General features: G+C 46.0%; 1 protein-coding gene across 1 annotated transcript in view; it reads left to right on the top strand.

Moving 5' to 3' along the window:
• The window catches only part of LOC126291679 (DNA topoisomerase 2-like), a 174674-nt gene that overhangs the window by 118861 nt on the left and 34987 nt on the right, over nt 1-20826 (top strand). The window contains exon 20 of the mRNA XM_049985274.1: nt 3390-3623. Coding sequence (XP_049841231.1) covers nt 3390-3623 — 234 coding nt within the window. The remainder of the gene's footprint in view (nt 1-3389; nt 3624-20826) is intronic.

The raw sequence follows: 20826 nt of genomic DNA, 5'->3' as shown, positions 1-20826 counted from the left end.
CGGCTCCTGGACCAGACCGCATTCACAGCCAGATGCTGAAACACCTCTCAGTGCCTTGCCAGCGACGCCTCCTAGATCTTTTCAATCGCGTCTGGGTCGAGGGTGTTTTCCCGTCTCAATGGCGGGAAAGCATAGTCCTCCCCGTATTGAAACCTGGCAAGAACCCGCTGGAGGTGGACAGCTATCGCCCCATAAGCCTTACCAACGTTCCTTGCAAGTTGCTGGAACGTATGGTGAGCCAGAGGTTGAGTTGGCTCCTCGAGTCTCGGGGCCTTCTGGCTCCGTCTCAGGGTGGGTTCCGTAAAGGCCGCTCTGCCGTCGATAATCTGGTCTCCCTGGAGTCTGCCATCCGTACAGCCTTTGCGCGCCGCCAACATCTGGTTGCCGTCTTCTTCGACATGCGGAAGGCATACGATACGACTTGGCGCCATCACATCCTGGCCACACTTCATGGGTGGGGCCTTAGGGGCCCGCTTCCGATTTTTATTCAGAATTTTCTTTCGTATCGTTCCTTCCGCGTGCAAGTAGCTGCGTCGCATAGTTCCTCCCGGGTCCAGGAGAACGGGGTCCCACAGGGGTCTGTCCTCAGTGTGTCCCTGTTTTTAATTGCCATCAATGGGCTCGTTGAGGCGGTGGGGTCGTCCGTCGCGGCTTCTTTATATGCGGACGACTTCTGCCTATATTACAGCTCCAGTGGCATCGCCGCTGCTGAACGGCAGCTGCAAGGTGCCATCCGCAAGGTGCAGTCATGGGCTGTAGCGCACGGCTTCCAGTTTTCGGCCGCGAAGACCTGCGTTATGCATTTCTGCCGGCGTCGCACGGTTCACCCTGAGCCGCGCCTTTACCTTGACGGTGAACCTCTTGCTGTGGTCGCGACGCATCGGTTCTTGGGACTGGTGTTCGATACCCGGTTGACTTGGCTGCCCCATATTAGGCAGCTGAAGCAAACATGCTGGCGGCACTTAAACGCTCTCCGTTGCTTAAGCCACACCAGGTGGGGTGCCGACCGGTCCACCCTCCTCCACCTATATCAAGCGCTGATCCAGTCCCGCCTTGATTATGGGTGTGTGGCGTACGGTTCTGCCTCGCCTTCAGCATTGCGGTTGCTGGATCCCATACACCACTGCGGGATCCGCCTCGCCACGGGAGCGTTCCGGACAAGCCCCGTCGACAGCATACTTGTGGAGGCTGGTGTCCCTCCATTGCGGTTCCGGCGTGACCGCCTTCTGGCCGCCTATGCCGCGCACGTTTATAGCATGCCAGGGCATCCAAACTACCGTCTCCTGTTCCCGCGGTTGATCGTCCATGTTCCAGACAGGCGGCCCCGGTCAGGGTGTCCCATTGCGGTTCGCCTCCGGGACCTTCTCCGTGGCCTTGACTTTTTCCTCTGCCGCCTGTTTTCCGGGCCAATCTCCGTCTGCCCCCGTGGAGTGTGCCCCGACCGTGCCTTCGGCTCGACTTGGCACAGGGTCCGAAGGTCTCAGTGCCTCCGGAGGCCCTCCGCCGCCGCTTTCTTTCCATCCTGGCCGAGTTTCCGAACGCGGCGGTGGCCTACACCGACGGTTCGGTGGTCTCTGGTCACACTGGTTACGCTCTCACTCTACGGGATTATTGTGAGCAACGGTCATTGGCAGCTGGCTCCAGTGTATACACTGCCGAGTTGGTTGCCATCTATCGTGCCCTAGAGTTTCTCCGCTCCCGCTCAGGTGAGTCCTTTGTCATCTGTAGTGACTCCCTGAGCGGTTTACGAGCTCTTGACCAGTGTTTCCCTCGTTCCCGTCTGGTGATGGCCATACTTTCGTCCGTTGCGGCCGCTCTGTCACCTTTGTTTGGTCCCCGGGTCACGTCGGCATCCCGGGTAACGAGCGGGTTGACGAACTGGCGAAACAGGCGGTCAGTTCCCCGGCCATGGAGATCGGTCTTTTAGAGAGTGACGTCCGATCCGTATTGCGGCAGAAGGTCATTGCTGCTTGGCGTGATGAGTGGCGCACCCTGCCCTCTCCCAACAAACTTCGGGCAGTCAAGGAGACAACCAGTGTGTGGCGCTCCTCCATGCGGGGGTCTCGCAAGGACGCTGTCGTCCTCTGCCGGCTCCGCATAGGACATACCCGGCTCACGCACGCGTATCTCTTGTGCCGTGACGACCCGCCTCTCTGTCGCTGCGGATTGGCCCTGACCGTGGTACACGTCTTACTAGACTGCCCACTTTTAACTGCCCTCAGGCAGACGTTCGCGCTGCCTGATACACTCCCTGCTCTTTTAACCGATGACTCTACTATGGCTGACTTAGTTCTCCGTTTTATTCGAGCAGGGGGTTTTTATCATTCAATATGAGAGTCCCTTTTTATTTTTTTTAGTGTCGACTGTGGCTTTTGGCCTGGGGTTTTAGTTTGTGGTGTTTTAATGTGTCCCTTGGTTGTTGGCCTTTCCAGTTTTATTTTCATGGTCGGCCAATGACCGTCGCACTCTGTGTGTCTTTTAATCTCTTTTCTCTGGTCTTCGTCTATGTCTTTCTTGTACTGTGTCGTCCCTTGTCGTCTCCCTTATGTGTTTATTGCTTGTTGGACTTTTCTTCGTGTATTATTATGGTCGTGGAACAAGGGACCGATGACCTAAGTAGTCTGGTCCCTTTAACCCCCACAAACCAACCAACCAAGTAAAAAATACAAATTAAATTTGTTATGAATGTAAATGTACTTGGATGATACAGACTCTGAGTAATTATATCAGTAAAAAAACGTGCAAAATCTCAATATTGTGGGATGTTTAATTTTTAAGCCTTGCAGTTTTCCTGCTTATGATAGAATGTGTAATATGTCTTATTAAAATTGGAGTTAGAAGTGAAATACCCTATGGTGCCACGAACAAAGAACAGGCCAGAACCAATATTTTATTACAGCTCAGTTCTAAAATTTGTTGAAGAGTTAATGATGAATTGTGTTTCTGAGCATTTTTTCTGTACATAAGTTAGTTATACATAATTAACTTAATATTTACTTAGCAGTCAGTAAATTAAAAGTTTGAGCATTGTTTCATACTCAGAATTGTTTAGTCAGTCTGTTGTTGTAGTTGTAGTTAGAATTAGTAACTCAGAGCCTGCATGTTTCAACTCGTGCTTGAAAACACTCCAGTTTTAGGGTTTTATTCACTCCTTCAGTTTTATGTGGACCATAATTTTTTATAGCTGTAAACAAATTTCTCAGTGAAAAATGAGATAAGCAGCTTATGTAGTAAGGTGGTGTAGTTAGCAGTTCCCAATAAATTCATTCTGTAGCAAAGATTAAACTGGAAGTCATTTGTTATCAATTTCAGAAGAATATAGAATGCATTTGGAGTCTCACTATGATGATGATCTTGTTTACTAAGTATAACACTCACTTTTATTCTAGCTGGATAAAGTTGAAGCAAAAGAGAGAGAAGAGGAAGCAGTTGGTGCAGTTGGTAAGACTGCCAAGGGCAAGAAAGCTGTCGGAAGCACAAAGCTTGGGCTAACCAGTCAGAAGCCCAACACTCTACCTTCACCTAGCGGGAGGCGAATTGCTCCAAAAATTGATCCTGACCGCATTAAAAAGGCAGAAAAGGCAAAAAAGGCAGTTGCTGTAAAGGAAAACAGAGACAAACGTGTAAGTATGAGAAGTTTTTGCAGATATTTTTGTGTAGCCTCTGAATATCTATATTTTAGTAGGTTTTCAGGCATTTTGAGTGGGGCAACATGTATTATGTTGAGTGAAAGCTCACATCTATTGCTGCAAAGTGTCTGCATCTGAGCAAGTATATTTGCTTCAAATGCCAAGGGTGAGTTGGAGGGAGTGTTTGACATGGAAGTGATGGCAATTGTCAAAATGTAAGTACTGTTGTTTGTTAATATGGACAGAAATCTGTAGCTGGTCTTCAGTGATGATACGAACATAAAGGAAAATGGCATGGAATTCGGAATAGGACCATTGATTGGGAGAACGTATTCAGAGATTACAGGAATTTTAAGGGGTCAGACTCAACGTGAGTCCATATGGCCAAGATATCATTGTATGAAAACAAACCAGTGGCTTGAAGGCTGCTGGATAACAGGAAAGTCCCCTCCGAGTGATTCATGAAAAGGTTGGCATAGGAAGGGGCCATCCTGGTCCCCCATGGCCATACCGTTGATTAGTTTGTATGTCTGCCCCTCAGAGGTGAAGTAGTTGTAAGTATAAAGTTCATTAAGGTGAGCAGAAAGGGTGCAATAGGTTTGGAATCAAGTGGACACTGACGGAGGAAATGTTCAGTGGGAGACAGACTATGTACGACCTGCCCCATCCCCGAGGGCTTGCCACTCTTTGGTGGGTTCCTGCTTGGCAGTAGCCCCAGTCTTTGCCGTATCCTTTCGCTTCTGTGCTGCATGTCTATCCTCTTGCTAGCCAATTTGACCTCTCTTAGGGAACATGTCTGGGGTGCTTTTAGGAATGTGGGAACGTGATCTGTATTTTCGGTAGCTGACATCAGAATAATCCCACCAGTGGTTTTTATTCCCTGTTTTTCTTCTTTATCCTTCCTCCTCTGTGGCATTAGAGGATTCTCTTTTTCTTCCTCCCTGTGCACTCCTGAAGGCTAGCCCATACGTCTGACACTTAACAGGTGACTGGGTAATGTGTAATTCCCAGCCCTGGGTCGACAGGGAGGGTTCGCATGTACCCTCCGGTACAGGCCAGGCCGAGGGAGGGGTGATTACCTCAACTGCTACCTGAGGTTTGAAAAATCACCTAAGGCAGGTGAGGCCATCTCTGAAGGCTCCTGCCCCCAGTTGGAAGGATCACACTATTGGAGACACTGACAATTGTGGGGGATTTTCGTGCAGTGAGCCAATCCTCTTTGCAGTCAACATCTAACAAACTTAAACGGAATAAAGATTGAAAGACCCTCCCTGCTGCACCAGTTCCTTGTGGTTTCATGTACTGAAGGAGGTCAGTCCATTGCAATGGTACATCCATTCCTTATTATGAAAGGTGTTGATGCAATTGCCAGCCCTGTGAAATCCTGCTTGTTTACGCAATGGCACTTCTCTTCTGGAGACTATTTCTGATTCTCAGGCACAACTGCTGCTTGCTGCTTTGCTTTTCCACAGCTATCCTGCTCATGTTGAGGCCCACATAACTCTGAATTCTTCCCATGGCGTTCTGTTCAAAGGTCTGACAAAAATAGAAATTCAAACATATCCTCCCCCCTGCGGATCCAGGGGTTAGAATAGGCCCGAGGTATTCCTGCCTGTCGTATGAGGTGACTAAAGAGTTTCACATGCTTTAGCCTTCATGTGATTGTCCCCTGTAGGGTTTGACCTCCATTCTTCAAAATTTTGCCAAAGAACAAGCCAATTGGGGAGGGGCGCATTACAATGTACATCATGTCGATATTGCATAGAGATCTTTAGCCCACTTTCTCATCGTCACATTGCAGTCCTGCCCATTCTCTATCTCTTGGGTGAGGACACCTTCCTGGGTGCGCTTTCCACCATGCATTATGCAGTGTCGATTTCTGTATTGATGATGACCGTGGACTTCTTCACACCTGAAAACCAGCATGGTAGCCAGTCCGTTGTGGTGGAGCCGCCATGTACCCTGTTGGTTGTACCCCCCTGACCCCACAGGGATCACTCTGCTGATACCTGTGCCGTTCACTCCCCCACGAATGCCGAGGGCCATCGGGACTCCTGGCAATGGACATCCTGTCAGGTGGCCTTCGCTGCGGCTGGGTGGCACCCGTGGGGAGGGGCCCTAGTCGGAGTGGGTGGCATCATTGTGGATGACACACAATGGAACGTAGTCCATCATCTCTTGACGGTGGTGAAACACCAGCAGTCTTTAAGCAATTACAAGCTCAATTCAATGCACAGAGGTAAAACCCCAAATCGTTCCCATCCCTGGCCACACTGTGGGAGGAACGTCAGGCTAAGGATGGCAGCAGATCTTACTTGCCCCAGTACCTTGTATGTTAGAGATCTGGTGGAATCTTTCATGACGAATGAAGCCTCAGTTTTTTGTTGAGCATTTAGAGGAGAAGTTCGGGGAGGTGGAGGATTTGTCCAAAATGAGATCTGGGTCAGTCTAGCTCAAAACAGCATCCTCTGCCAGTCACGGGAGTTTCTCACTTGTGAGAAGCTGGGGGATGTTTCTGTAACCATCACACACCGTAAGAGCTTAAATATGGTCCAGGATATCATATTTCACAGAGACCTTCTTTTGCACTCTGACGATGAGCTGCGTACCAATTTAGAACGGCAAGGTGTACATCTCGTCCGGCGTGTCCACCGGGGTCTGAATGATGATAAAGTTGCCACCGGTGCCTTCATCTTGGCCTTTGAAGGTGATACATTGCCCGAGAAGGTCAAGGTGACTGTCTAACAGTGTGATGTAAATCCCTATATCCCTCCTCCGATGTGGTGCTTTAAGTGCTGGAAGTTCGGCCATACGTCTTCCTGCTGTACTTCCAGCGTCACATGCCGAGAATGCAGACTCCCATCACATCCCAATACTCTGTGTGCCCCGCCTCCCATCTGTGTCAACTGCAGAAAGCACCATTCGCCTTGCTCGCCTGACTGCAGGATTCTCCAGAAAGAAAGGAAAATCGGCGAAGAGAAAATTTGAGCGGCATCCAGTGCATATGATATAGTCTTACGCCGCTGCTAAAACAATTCTGGCACTATCAGCTCTGTGATCCCTCGCTCTTTAGGATGCCAGAGGCGTAAGGCAGTCCCTTGGTGGTCGCCAGAACTCACTGAAGCAACTGAGGAATGTCGGCGAGCTCTACAGTGGCATAAGCGGCACCCTTTCCAGGAGCACCTCACAGCCTTTAAACGGCTTTGTGCTCATATTCACTATCTTATAGAACAATGGAAAGAGTGTTGGGAAAGATATGTCTCCACCATTGGGTGCCACACGACACTTTCCCAAGTCTGGACAAGGATGAAATGTCTTTTCGGGTACCAAGCTCCAACAGCTGTCCCCGGTGTTACCATAAATGGTGAGTTATGTACGAATGCAAATGCGATTTGCCGAGCACTTTGCTCGAGCCTCTAAGTCGGAGAATTGCTCCCCCCCCCAGCCTTACGCACACTCAAACGGCAGTTGGAAGGGAACGTCCTCTCATTCATTACACGCTGCAGTGAATCCTATAATGCCCCATGTACAGAGTGGGAGCTCCTCAGTGCCCTTTCACATTGCCCCGACACAGCTCCTGGGCCTGATCACATCTACAGCCAGATGATTAAACATCTCTTATTTTACTACAAGTGACATCTTCTCGTCATCATCAACCGGCTTTGGTGTGGTGGCGGGAGAGCACCATCATTCCAGCGCTCACACACGGTAGAAACCCACTTAATGTGGATAGCTACCGGCCCATCAGCCTCACCAATGTTTTTTGTAAGCTGCTGGAATGTATGGTATCTTGGCAGTTGGGTTGGGTCCTAGTCACGTGGCTTCCTCCAGGGTCGCTCTACCTCTGACAAACTTTTGTCTATTGAGTCTGCCATCCGAACGGCCTTTTCCAGGCGGCAACACCTGATTGACATCTTTTTTTACTTACGTAAACAAGTTGGTGACTCCCATAGTTCCATCCGTATCCAGGAGAATGGAGTCCTGCAGGGCTCTTTGAGTGTCTCTCTATTTTTAGTGGCCATTAACAGTGTAGCAGCAGCTGTCGGGCTCTCCATCTCACCTTCTCTGTATGCAGACGACTTCTGCATTTCATACTCTCGCTCCAGTACTGTTGTTGCTGAGCGGCACCTGCAGGGAGCCATCCACAAGGTGCAGTCATGGGCTCTAGCCCACGGCTTCCAGTTTTCATCCACAAAGTCATGGCATGCACTTCTGTCAGTGTCGTACTGTTCATCCGCAACCCGCGCTTTACCTTAATGACGATCCACTCACTGTACTAGAGACATATCAATTCCTAGGATGCTCAATTGACTTGGCTCCCTCATCTTCCTCAGCTTAATCAGAAGTGCTGGAAGCACCTCAATGCCCTCCGTTGCTTGAGCAACACCAATTGGGGTGCAGATAGCTGTAAGCTGCTGCAGCTCTACAGAGCCCTTGTCCAATTGCGAGTTGACTATGGGAGTGTGGTTTATGGTTTGGCAGCACCTTCAGTATTGCATTTACTTGACCCTGTGCACCACTGTGGGGTTCGATTAGCGACAGCTCCTCTTAAGACGAGTCCGGTGGCCAGTGTACTGGTGGAGGCTGTCTGCAGATCAGACATGCGCAACTGCTTGTCAGTTACCCAGCACACAGTCATAGTTCCCCTGAGCATCCGAATTACAGTCTCCTTTTCCAGCCTGTGGCTGTCCATCTCTCGCATCGGTGGCCCAGATCAGGCTAATGATTTCGCATGCGGTCCCTTCTCTCCAAACTGGAGTCCTTCCCTTTACCACTTCTACTTGCAGTCCATTCACATATGCCTTCATGCTGTACACCTCAGCCACAGCTTCGTCTGAACCCTTTGCACGATCCTAAGGACTCCGTTAACATCCCGCTCTCTGCTGTTACTTCCTCTCGATTCTTGTCTCTTCCTAGGCTCTGAAGCAGTTTACACCTATGGCTCAATGGCTGACGGTCGTGTAGGCTTCGCATATGTTCATGGAGGACACATTGAGCAGCACTCCTTGCCAGTTGGCTGCAGTGTTTTGACTGCAGAGCTGGCGGATATATCTTGTGCTCTTGAGTACATCGCTCTGCAGAGTCATTTCTCCTGTGTACTAACTCATTGAGCAGCCTATAAGCTATCGGCCAGTTCTATCCTCGCCAACATCTGGTAGTGTCCATTCAGGAGGTCACCTATGCCTTAACAGTCCTGCCATTCCATGGCGTTTGTGTGGACCCCAGGACACATCGGAATCCCCGGCAACAAACTTGCCAACAGGCTGGAAAAACAGGTGATGCAGAAATCGCTTCTGGAGATAGGCATCTCTGGAGCTGACCTGTGTTCTGTTACACTGCAGGGTTTTCTGGCTTTGGGAGACGGAATGGCATAATAGCATGCACAACAAACTGTGTGTCGTTAAGGAGACTATGAATGTGTGGAAGTCTTCCATGCAGGCCTCTGGCAGGGAATCATTTGTCCTCTGCCGGCTCCGCATTGGCCATACGTGGCTAATGCATAGTTATCTACTACGTTGTGAGGACCCACCTTAGTGTCACTGTGGCTCCCAAATGATAGTTGTCCACCTCTTGCTGGACTGCCCACTTTTAGCCGCTCTGCGGCACACTTTTAACTTTGCCAGCACCCTGGCTTTGGTGTTGGGCGACAATGCCTCCACAGCAGCTTTAGTGTTACTTTTTATCTGTGAGAGTGGGTTTTATACTTCTATGTAGGTTTTAGTGCATGTCCTTTGTCCCTGTGTGTCCTCACCCTAGTGTTTTTAGGGTGGAGGTTTTAATGTTTTGCAGAGTGGCTGGCTTTCCCTTTTTATTCTCGTGGTTGGCGAGCCACTGTACTCTTTCATGTTTTACTCTCTTCTGTTCCTAATGTCTTTCTTGTTTTCTTGTCCTCTTTTGTTCCTTTTAGTGTTCGTTGCCTTCCCATCATTCGTGTGGCTTTTCCTTTCTTTCTGTTTTGTGTTATATTTCGTCCATTTTATTCTCACACATGTGGCATTGTTTCGTTAGGAGCAAGGACTGATGACCTTGTAGATTGGTCCCTTCTCCCGCCTTTAAACCAACCAACCAACCATATCTGTGTGATCAGTGTGCCATTGCAGTCCACCGGGTTATGAAAAAGGTTGATGCATCCTTAGTGCCCAAACACCCTCTTGTTTTGACATTTGATATAATGGTGCTTCCTTGCAAGATCAAAGCAGGCTATGAAGTTATCACAGTCTGACTGTACATTCCTAACCTGATGTGCTGCTACGAGCATAGTCATTTCAGCCACACTCGAATGTCCTGTCTGTACCCGGCTAAATATGTAACCTGTGGCAGGGGTGCTCATGAGTGTGATTGTTCGCCACCTCCTCCCCACTGTTTGAACTTCAGTAGCGACCATGCTGCTTCCTGTCGAGATTGTCCCATATATCTCGATGAGCAAGCTGTCCAGAAGATCGTGGTAATGGAAAAAATGCCTTACTTATTTGCTCACATGTTATTGGCTAGTCACAAACCTGTGTTCTACCATATGGCACTTAAAGTACTATTGTTTCTAAATCTTGCTTCACAGAGGACGTGCCCACACAGACATGCAACCACAAATTAAGCACTGCAGTTATAAATTGCCCAGTGTCATGGTAGCATCGCCGTCTCCTCGTCCAGCTGTGGAGCAAGCCACCAAACCTTCGCCCCACAGGGCAAAGTCAACTGCTACACAACTGCCATGCTGAAAAGGACAGAATGAGTACTCCTGTGAAGACTTCCTATGCCCTCCAGCTAAGAAACATAGGAGTCTTCCTGTGCCAATGGGAAAGGCTCCAAGAAGTCAAAGAAATGCAGCGAGTCTACTCCTTCATTGACCCAGAGATCCTCTTAGACAGTGTCACCACGTGATAGCCTTGCCTGGCGAACCTCTGTGTTGCCGTTGTGTACCACCAACCGTTTTTGTCGTAGACTCCTCAGTTTGACAGAGGCGGACTGCAGATGCCTCTGTAGATCTTGGATCTGCACCCTGTAGCAGGGAGTCTCTGAAGGCTGGCACTCTACAGCCGCAGAGGTGGCACCCCCTTCATTTCTTCCCTCCTCCCCTGCCCTTATGACTCTCGTTCAATGGAACATTCGTGGCCCTCGAGCTGACAGAGGATTTATGGCCAATCGCAGCGTCCACTTGTTCTCTGCCTCCAGAAAACAAAATTCCTCACGACCATTTTGAGGTCTCGCATTTCTTCCCAGCAGCCCCCCCTCCTCAGTGGAGGATAATTTGCTATTGTGGAAAGTGCGGGAATTTATAAAATGCCTTGCCAGTGGGGTATGGCCTGTATAGGACAAACACGCACAGTGTAAGAATGTTGCACTCATCTCCTGTGACCCAGCAAGTCTGTAATTTCAGAACATTGTATCTCCAATGGACATTCAATGAAGTATGACAAATCGTTAATTTTGGCCACAACAGCAGCTTTTTGGGACTCCGTTATAAAAGAAGCTGTTGAAATACGCATCGTGAAAAACTCAACTGCAACAGCAGCTACCAGCTGGATAGTACGTGGAATCGTATCGTCTCCGAGATTTGCTCGAGATGAAGACGCCATAATACTTCAATAACTGCAGTGAATGACAACACTGAAGAGAGCTGATCCTTGTAGTTTCACCAGTGAGGGTGCTGCCTCTGGGCTGAGAGATCCTTCTGTCACTGTGACTCTTATCTATGCACGGCAGTACTATCGGCGTGCAATATATGGCAGAGCGAAGGATGTCATCAGTCTTACATGGCTCGCCAGAAGATGACTGGCAAGTGTCTAGTTGAAAAATGGTGGAATGAGATTTATTATGACTGGCTGCAATCCCAAAATCTCTTCGAACAATTGGAGCATTTTCACCAACTCTTACTTCATCTAAATAACGATTGAGGATGCACTGTATTATTTAAGAAGTAAGATTTAAATAAATTTGTTTTTACATGTCTCTTAAATCTTATTGTAATATTTGTTGTATATTTCAGATCCCAGCAGAATATACTGTTTCGAATTCTTTCTTGCTAAATTTTGGTTAAGTGTGGGTTTTGTTCCATGACTGTGTATAGTCTTCAAATGTAATAGTTGTTGATGCTATTCTTTGTGTGAATAACGTATTAAAGATATACCCAAGTGATGGAATGGGTATCAGTAACTCTTCAAACAAGTATCTTAGTAATGAGCTGGAGAATGGATTTTTGTTATTGTCCTTGCAGACATTTTCTGTAGTTGGATAATTGTCTCCATTTGCAAAATATTTCTTGGCTGCTGTTCTCACATTAGGGCTCAAAGGGCATAAAGTGCTTAACTCCTCTTACCTAGTATTTTTGTGTTCATTCCACATAAGGTGACTTGAATAACACAATAGCATGGGCAACCTGCTCAGTAAGGTATACTTCTGACTGGCCCATGTCTAAGACATTGGAAATTCATTATAAAGCAAATCTAAACTCGAATGATGGTCCTCCAGGGAGAGACAAGTGGTTGAGTATTTTGATGCAAAGAATTGTTTATCTCCAGTGGCATGTTAGTGTGATTAATTCGGTTAAAATGTGGGACTACGTTGATAATGTAACACCTACACCAAAGTGCAAAGTACTACTATAGGATGTGGGTTTTTTGAGGGCAAATCAGATATAAATGGGATTTTTGTTATGTATTGTTCCCTTCTTTAGAAAAGATTGTCTGAACAAGGAAGATTTTTGTCCCAAGCAGAGGAGAATGAAACTGGTTGTCAGTAGCCAATTGTACTAGTATCCCTCCATGCCCATCTCATTATCAAACTGTTTCCCTCGTAGAGCTTCTGTCAGCATCCAAAAAAAGCACCACATGGTGATAAGCCTTGGAGTGTAGAGAGGATGATGAAATTCAGTTCAGTGCACTTCTTGAAGTTTTGAGTCAGTTACAGCTGCGTTGTGGGGCCTGGCATTGTCATGGAGGATGATGGCCTCTCAAATAGGTCTCGTCTTTTGCTGCAATATCCAGCCCTCACCCAGTTCAACAGCTCACAGTTGTAATTAGCATTCGTTGTGCATCGTTAAAGTGAAATATCAATGAACAAAATGACTGCTGTTGAAGATGGTAGGAAGAACGGTGGCAGCCGACATAAGATTCTTGGTTTGCACTGACGCTCTCCCCCCTTTCCTCTGCTACACCATACTAGCTAGTTTTTGTTCCGGATTGTAGTGGTGGACGCACATAGCATTGCAGGTCAGGATCCATCTAAGAAATTTTTCTTCTTTGCAAAACCTTGCTGTAAACATCTCCCAGGCCCGCTAACTCTCAACTTCTAATCTGCAGTCAGAAGGTGGGGGACCCACCTAGCACAAACTTTCCTGAACTTCAGGTAATTTCTGATTATTTGATAGCTCCTACAACTTATTTCAACCTATTCTGCAATTTTGGATGCACTCACCTGTTGGTCTTATTAAAGAATGTCTTGAACTGTGTGAATGTTTTCATCCATAATGCTGGTTCGAGGACGGCGATCGTGATTTTTGTACTAGTTCTTGTCCTCCCTGAACACGCTATGCCAGTTAAACATGAGTCATTTAAATTTTTTTTGTGAACTGTGGCATCCATCTCTGAATAATTGTTGTGTGATCTCCTTCACAAGCAAGAAATTTTATAATCTTGCATTGTGCAATGGTTGAGTGTGCCTATTGCTTAGCCATCACAAATGCTACTGACAAACTGGTTGGGAGTGTGGAATGGCCAGCTCTCCCATTAAAAATGGTCTCCCACCCCCACCCTTCCCTTAAAGTATAATGGAAGGGATCCAGTTGTACCAACAGAAACAAAAAAGTTTATATTTTACTTACACTTGTTAAGTTTCTCTAAAAATAACTGAATTTACTGTTTATGCAGGCTCACAATAGGAAATTATCACACTTACAGGAAGAGAGAAACAAAAACTTGAACATAAGCTCATGGCCACCAGCAAATAAAATGCACTGGATTTTGTTATTGTGATGCACCAAACAGTTTCTGATGGGGCAACATCTTGCCTCTTGGAGCTTCTGTGATGTGTGATATGTCATGTGCAGTTTCAGCGGGGATCCACCCACTCTCTGTGTACAAAGTTTGATGTACTGCTCCGAAGATTTTTAGGAAATGTTAATTGATGGGCCTGTATTTGTTCTCTATGCAGCTGAACTATCAAACTCAAATGATGGAAAACCCAGGATGGAATGTAACAATATTATGAAAAGTATAGTTGCTACTCGCCATATAGTCGAGATGCTGAGTCACAGATTAGGCACAACAAAAAGTCTTAGAACGCGAGCTTTCTGCGAACTAGATCTTTGTCAGAAATACTCAGGTTTCAGTAGCCAGACAGTGGTGCGTGTGCACGTATTTTATATATATAGGAAGAAACTTCCACATGGGAAAAATATATTAAAAACAAAGATTCCAAGACTTACCAAGCAGGAAAGCATCGGTAGACAGGCACAATAAAATAACACACAAACACACAAAATTTATAGCTTTAGCAACCGACGGTTGCTTCTTCAGGAAAGAGGGAAGGAGAGGGAAAGACGAAAGGATGTGGGTTTTAAGGGAGAGGGTAAGGAGTCATTCCAATCCCAGGAGCGGAAAGACTTACCTTAGGGGAAAAAAAAGGATAGGTATACACACACACACACACACACACACACACACACACACACACACACACACACACACACACACACACACACCTCCATTAATACATATACACACACAAGCAGCAATCCTTCTTTCCATCAGTCCTTACACCAGTTCCAAACTGCACAATCCATAGCCCTCACCCACCTAATCCTTCACCTATACATTGACTCGGCCAATGAACACACACGTCAACTATCCCAAATCAAAGTCCTCAATCTTTCCTCTCCCACATCCACACCGGCTGTTCAAAGCATCCTCCTACAGGCCAACCACAAATAAGAACAGCATGCCACCATCCACCTCAATAAACTATACAATCTCCTGGTTTCCCACCTCCGGAAAGGCAACTCACTCACCCTCCACAACCTTTCCAACAAACCTCAACCTCCTCCTCATTGCACACAGATCCAGTCTCTCCCATCTACTCAATCTCCCACTTCCAGCTCCACTCCCCCCAACACCTCAAAATTCTAGTCAACACAATCTGGAACCACAACACCCCAATTCAGTAGCTAACCTTTCCTCCAAACCTCTCCCCCAATCCGAAACCTCTGTCCTATCCAAAGGCCTCACCTTCAGCCCCACTACCAGATTCAACCAAACTGCCCTTGTCAAAGATTTACTGTCCTACACTCGTAGTCTCTGCTGGAAATACCACTTTGCCACGAAGAAAAATAATCCTGATCCCACTCCTAATGATCCACCTCCCGAAGACACTATCCAAACTGAACCCTGCCTGGAACAGTTCCGTCCTCCATCACAGCGAGACCCACCTCCTCTTCCTCAAAATCACCCTCTCCAAACCTTCCAGGAATTTCTCACTTCCAGCCTTGCCTCTCAATCTTTCTTGAAAAACCTTAATCCTACCCCCAACGTCACCACAGCTGAAGCCCAGGCTATCCGTGATCTGTAAGCTGACCAGTCCATCATCATTCTTCCGGCTGACAAGGGTTCCACGACTGTGGTACTTGATCGTCAGGAGTATGTGGCTGAGGGAATGCATCTGCTTTCAGACAACTCTACATACAAAGTTTGCCAAAGTAATCCCATTCCTGATGTCCAGGCGGAGCTTCAAGGAATCCTCAGAACCTTAGGCCCCCTACAAAACCTTTCACCTGACTCCATCAAACTCCTGACCCCACAGACACCTCGCACTCCTACCTTCTACCTACTTCCTAAAATTCACAAACCCAAACATCCTGGCTGCCCCATTGTAGCCCCCCCCACAGAACGTATCTCTGCCTACGTAGATCAACACCTTCAACCCATTACATGCAGTCTCCCATCCTTCATCAAAGACACCAACCACTTTCTCGAACGCCTGGAATCCTTACCCAGTCTGTTACCCCCGGAAACCATCCTTGTAACCATTGATGCCACTTCCCTATACACAAATATCCCGCACGTCCAGGGCCTCGCTGTAATGGAGCACTTCCTTTCACGCCGATCACCTGCCACCCTACCTAAAACCTCTTTCCTCATTACCTTAGCCAGCTTCATCCTGACCCACAACTTCTTCACTTTTGAAGGCCAGACATACCAACAATTAAAGGGAACAACCATGGGTACCAGGATGGCCCACTCGTATGCAAACCAATTTATGGGTTGCTTAGAGGAAGCCTTCTTGGTTACCCAAGCCTGCCAACCCTAAGTTTGGTACAGATTTATTGATGACATCTTCATGATCTGGACTCACAGTGAACAACTACTCCAGAATTTCCTCTCCAACCTCAACTCCTTTGGTTCCATCAGATTCACCTGGTCCTACTCCAAATCCCATGTCACTTTCCTTGACATTGACCTCCATCTGTCCAATGGCCAGCTTCACACATCCGTCCACATCAAACCCACCAACAAGCAACAGTACCTCCATTATGACAGCTGCCCCACATTCCATATCAAACGGTCCCTTTCCTACAGCCTAGGCCTTCGTGGCAAATGAATCTGCTCCAGTCCTGAATCCCTGAACCGTTACACCAACAACCTGAAAACAGCTTTCACATCCCGCAACTACCCTCCCAACCTGGTACAGAAGCAAATAACCAGAGCCACTTCCTCATCCCCTCAAACCCAGAACCTCCCACTGAAGAACCCCAAAAGTGCCCCCACTTGTGACAGGATACTTCCCGGGACTGGATCAGACTCTGAATGTGGCTCTCCAGCAGGGATACGACTTCCTAAAATCCTGCCCCGAAATGAGATCCATCCATCCTTCATGAAATCCTCCCCATTCCACCAAGAGTGTATTTCCGCCGTCCACCTAACCTTCGTAACCTCTTGGTTCATCCCTATGAAATCCCCAAACCACCTTCCCTACCCTCTGGCTCCTACCCTTGTAACCGCCCCCCGGAAAGACTCACCGTAGGGGGAAAAAAGGACAGGTGCACTCTCTCTCTCTCTCTCTCTCTCTCTCTCTCTCTCTCTCTCTCTCTCTCTCTCTCTCACTCTCTCTCACTCTCTCTCTCACTCTCTCTCTCTCTCTCTCTCTCACACTCTCTCTCTCTCTCACTCTCTCTCTCTCTCTCTCTCTCTCATCCGCACATACAGACACAAGCAGACATTTGTAAAGGCAAAGAGTTTCGGCAGAGATGTCAGTCGAGGCGAGCTTCACAGTGTAGGCAGGTCAGTTGAAAGCACCCACGTGATTTACCAACTGACCTGCCTACACTGTGAAGCTTTCTGTCAAAACTGGTAGCTGAAATAAGTCTGCAGCTTCCCTTCGACCCTTCAGGCAGGGTTAAACTTCTCACTATTCCAGATTCAATAACTGCAGCCCTATTCATACATAATTATGAGGGTTGGAACTTCAATAGTGGCAACTATTTATTTACAGCTCATACAAAACAGACTCATGCGTCAAAGTTTCACTGACCTTCAAGGTAGTCACCCAGCATTGTGTATAACCCGTTGCCAGTGATGTGGAAGTCGTAGGATACTCTTAGCAGTGCCAATTGTGTTGACAGTTAGAACGGTGCGGTCTATTGCATGACAAATTTGTAGCAGTTCTGAAGCAAATGCCATGAAGTGAAGTGTTTCCTTCAGTTTAGAATTTGAGTTGAACTTTTGCTTGCAATTTTTTCTATTATGTCTGGTGTGTTTTTAAAAAGTATTGCTTGTCCAATTTTATGGGTGGAATTTGTGAAATTTCCCACCTGCTGGGTTCTTTCATTTTGACTACTATTTGCTAATAATGCAACTTCATTGAATGTGGCAGAATAGGTCTTTTTACTAATTACATTTTAATTTTGTTATCAATTTTCATTCTACCTTTTTTAAAAAAATACCACAGACTTTAACTTCGATACTTTTAAACCAAATACTGCAAAACTAATATAATATTGTGTGGGGTGGGGGGGGGGGGGTGTACTCATCCCTTCCTTTTTGTCAATCCGCTGCTGCAACAGTCACTGAGTTACTCTATGTCCACTGCAACTTAGTGTTTTGTGCCAAGAATGACTAAATTGAACATTGTTTCAGAACTTCTTTTTATGATATCACCTAGTTTTTAATATTTTCATGTACAGTGGTGTAATGATAGAGCAGTCTTCTTACATACTCTATACAATTGCCAAGTCTGACATGCTTATTGCACCGATGTACATACTGTACTCACGTAAGCAATTACATGCTCCTTGCACAAAATCTCATAATACACTGACTTACACTTTACTCCATTGATGAAGTACTGACCTCTTGTGCCAACATGGCTGCCCCTTTTATATATAATTCTGAACAATCCTTGGTATTGTTATAAACGGTTTTTAAATAAAATTACAATTAACTGTTTCTCAAAATTGACTCACTTCAACTGTTACACTACGTAGATGAATTTTGAAACGTAACTTTTTAAGAGTGTACAAATGCTCAAAATATGAAGTATAACAATGTTTTTACTATTTTTATTAAGTACAAAAGATACGTGGTTTAGAAAATGTTCCTACCAATGTATAAATTTCCAAGTTTCCCATTGAATGTGGCAGAATAGGTCTTTTATTTATTATTGACAAAACACACCACTTATATCATTTTTACTAATTAAACTTTAATTTTCTAATCAATTTTGCCCCCCATGAACCATGGACCTTGCCGTTGGTGGGGAGGCTTGTGTGCCTCAGCGATACAGATAGCCATACCGTAGGTTCAACCACAACGGAGGAGTATCTGTTGAGAGGGCAGACAAATGTGTGGTTCCTGAAGAAGGGCAGCAGCCTTTTCAGTAGTTGCAGGGGCAACAGTCTTGATTATTGTTACAAGGCCAGATCAGTCAATCATCCAAACGGCCTTGCTGTGCTGGTACTGCGAACGGCTGAAAGCAAGGGGAAACTATGGCCGTAATTTTTGCCGAGGGCATGCAGCTTTACTGTATGATTAAATGATGGCGTCTGCATGGGTAAAATATTCCGGAGGTAAAATAGTCCCCCCATTCGGATCTCCGGGTGGGGACTACACAAGAGGATGTCGTTATCAGGAGAAAGAAAACTGGCATTCTATGGATCGGAGCGTGGAATGTCAGATCCCTTAATCGGGCAGGTAGGTTAGAAAATTTAAAAAGGGAAATGGATAGGTTAAAGTTACTAGTAGTGGGAATTAGTGGCAGGAGGAGCAAGACTTCTGGTCAGGTGACTACAGGATTATTAACACAAAATCAAATAGGGGTAATGCAGGAGTAGGTTTAATAATGAATAGTAAAATAGGAATGCGGGTAAGCTACTACAAACAGCATAGTGAACACATCATTGTGGCCAAGATAGACACGAAGCCCACACCTACTACAGTAGTACAAGTTTATATGCCAACTAGCTCTGCAGATAACGAAGAAATTGATGAAATGTATGATCAAATCAAAGAAATTATTCAGATAGTGAAGGGAGATGAAAATTTAATAGTCATGGGTGACTGGAATTTGGTAGTAGGAAAAGGGAGAGAAGGAAACTTAGTAGGTGAATATGGACTGGGGCAAAGAAATGAGAGGAAGCCGCCTGGTAGAATTTTGCACAGAGCACAACTTAATCATAGGTAACACTTGGTTCAAGAATCATAAAAGAAGGCTGTATACATGGAGGAATCCTGAAGATACTAAAAGGTATCAGATAGATTATATAATGTTAAGACAGAGATTTAGGAATCAGGTTTTAAATTGTAGGACATTTCCAGGGGCAGATGTGGACTCTGACCACAATCAATTGGTTATGACCTGTAGATTAAAACTGAAGAAACTGCAAAAAAGGGGAAATTTAAGGAGATGGGACATGGATAAACTAAAAGAACCAGAGGTTGTACAGAGTTTCAGGGAGAGCATAAGGGAGCAATTGACAGGAATGGGGGAAAGAAATACAGTAGAAGAAGAATGGGTAGCTTTGAGGGATGAAGTAGTGAAGGCAGCAGAGGATCAAGTAGGTAAAAAGACGAGGGCTAATAGAAATCCTTGGGTAACAGAAGGAATATTGAATTTAATTGATGAAAGGAGAAAATATAAAAATGCACTAAATGAAGCACGCAAAAGGAATACAAACGTCTCAAAAATGAGATTGACAGGAAGTGCAAAATGGCTAAGCAGGGATGGCTAGAGGATAAATGTAAGGATGTAGAGGCTTATCTCACTAGGGGTAAGATAGATACTGCCTACAGGAAAATTAGAGACCTTTGGAGAAAAGAGAACCACTTGTATGAACATAAAGAGCTCAGATGGAAACCCAGTTCTAAGCAAAGAAGGGAAAGCAGAAAGGTAGGAGTATATAGAGGGTCTATACAAGGGCGATGTACTGAGGACAATATTATGGAAATGGAAGAGGATGTAGATGAAGATGAAATGGGAGGTATGATACTGCGTGAAGAGTTTGACAGCGCACTGAAAGACCTGAGTCGAAACAGGGGCCCCGGAGTAGACAACATTCCATTGGAATTACTGACGGCCTTGGGAGAGCCACTACTGACAAAACTCTACCATCTGGTGAGCAAGATGTATGAGACAGGTGAAATACCCTCAGACTTAAAGAAGAATATAATAATTCCAATCCCAAAGAAAGCGGGTGTTGATAGATGTGAAAATTACCGAACTATCAGTTTAATAAGTCACAGCTGCAAAATACTAATGCGAATTCTTTACAGGCGAATGGAAAAACTAGTAGAATCAGACTTCGGGGAAGATCAGTTTGGATTCCGTAGAAATGTTGGAACACGTGAGGCAATACTGACCCTATAACTTATCTTAGAAGCTAGATTATGGAAGGTCAAACCTACGTTTCTAGCATTTGTAGACTTAGAGAAAGCTTTTGACAATGTTGGCTGGAATACTCTTTCAAATTCTGAAGGTGGCAGGGGTAAAATATAGGGAGCGAAAGGCTATTTACAATTTGTACAGAAACCAGATGGCAGTCATAAGAGTCGAGGGGCATGAAAGGGAAGCAGTGGTTGGGAAGGGAATGAGACAGGGTTGTAGCCTCTCCCAGATGTTATTCAATCTGTATATTGAGCAAGCAGTGAAGGAAACAAAAGAAAAGTTCGGAGTAGATATTAAAATCCATGGAGAAAAAATAAAAACTTTGGGGTTC

This window comes from Schistocerca gregaria, chromosome 9, assembly GCF_023897955.1.
Source record: "Schistocerca gregaria isolate iqSchGreg1 chromosome 9, iqSchGreg1.2, whole genome shotgun sequence".
NCBI lineage: Eukaryota > Metazoa > Arthropoda > Insecta > Orthoptera > Acrididae > Schistocerca > Schistocerca gregaria.
This window is presented reverse-complemented; position numbering and strand designations above follow the sequence as displayed.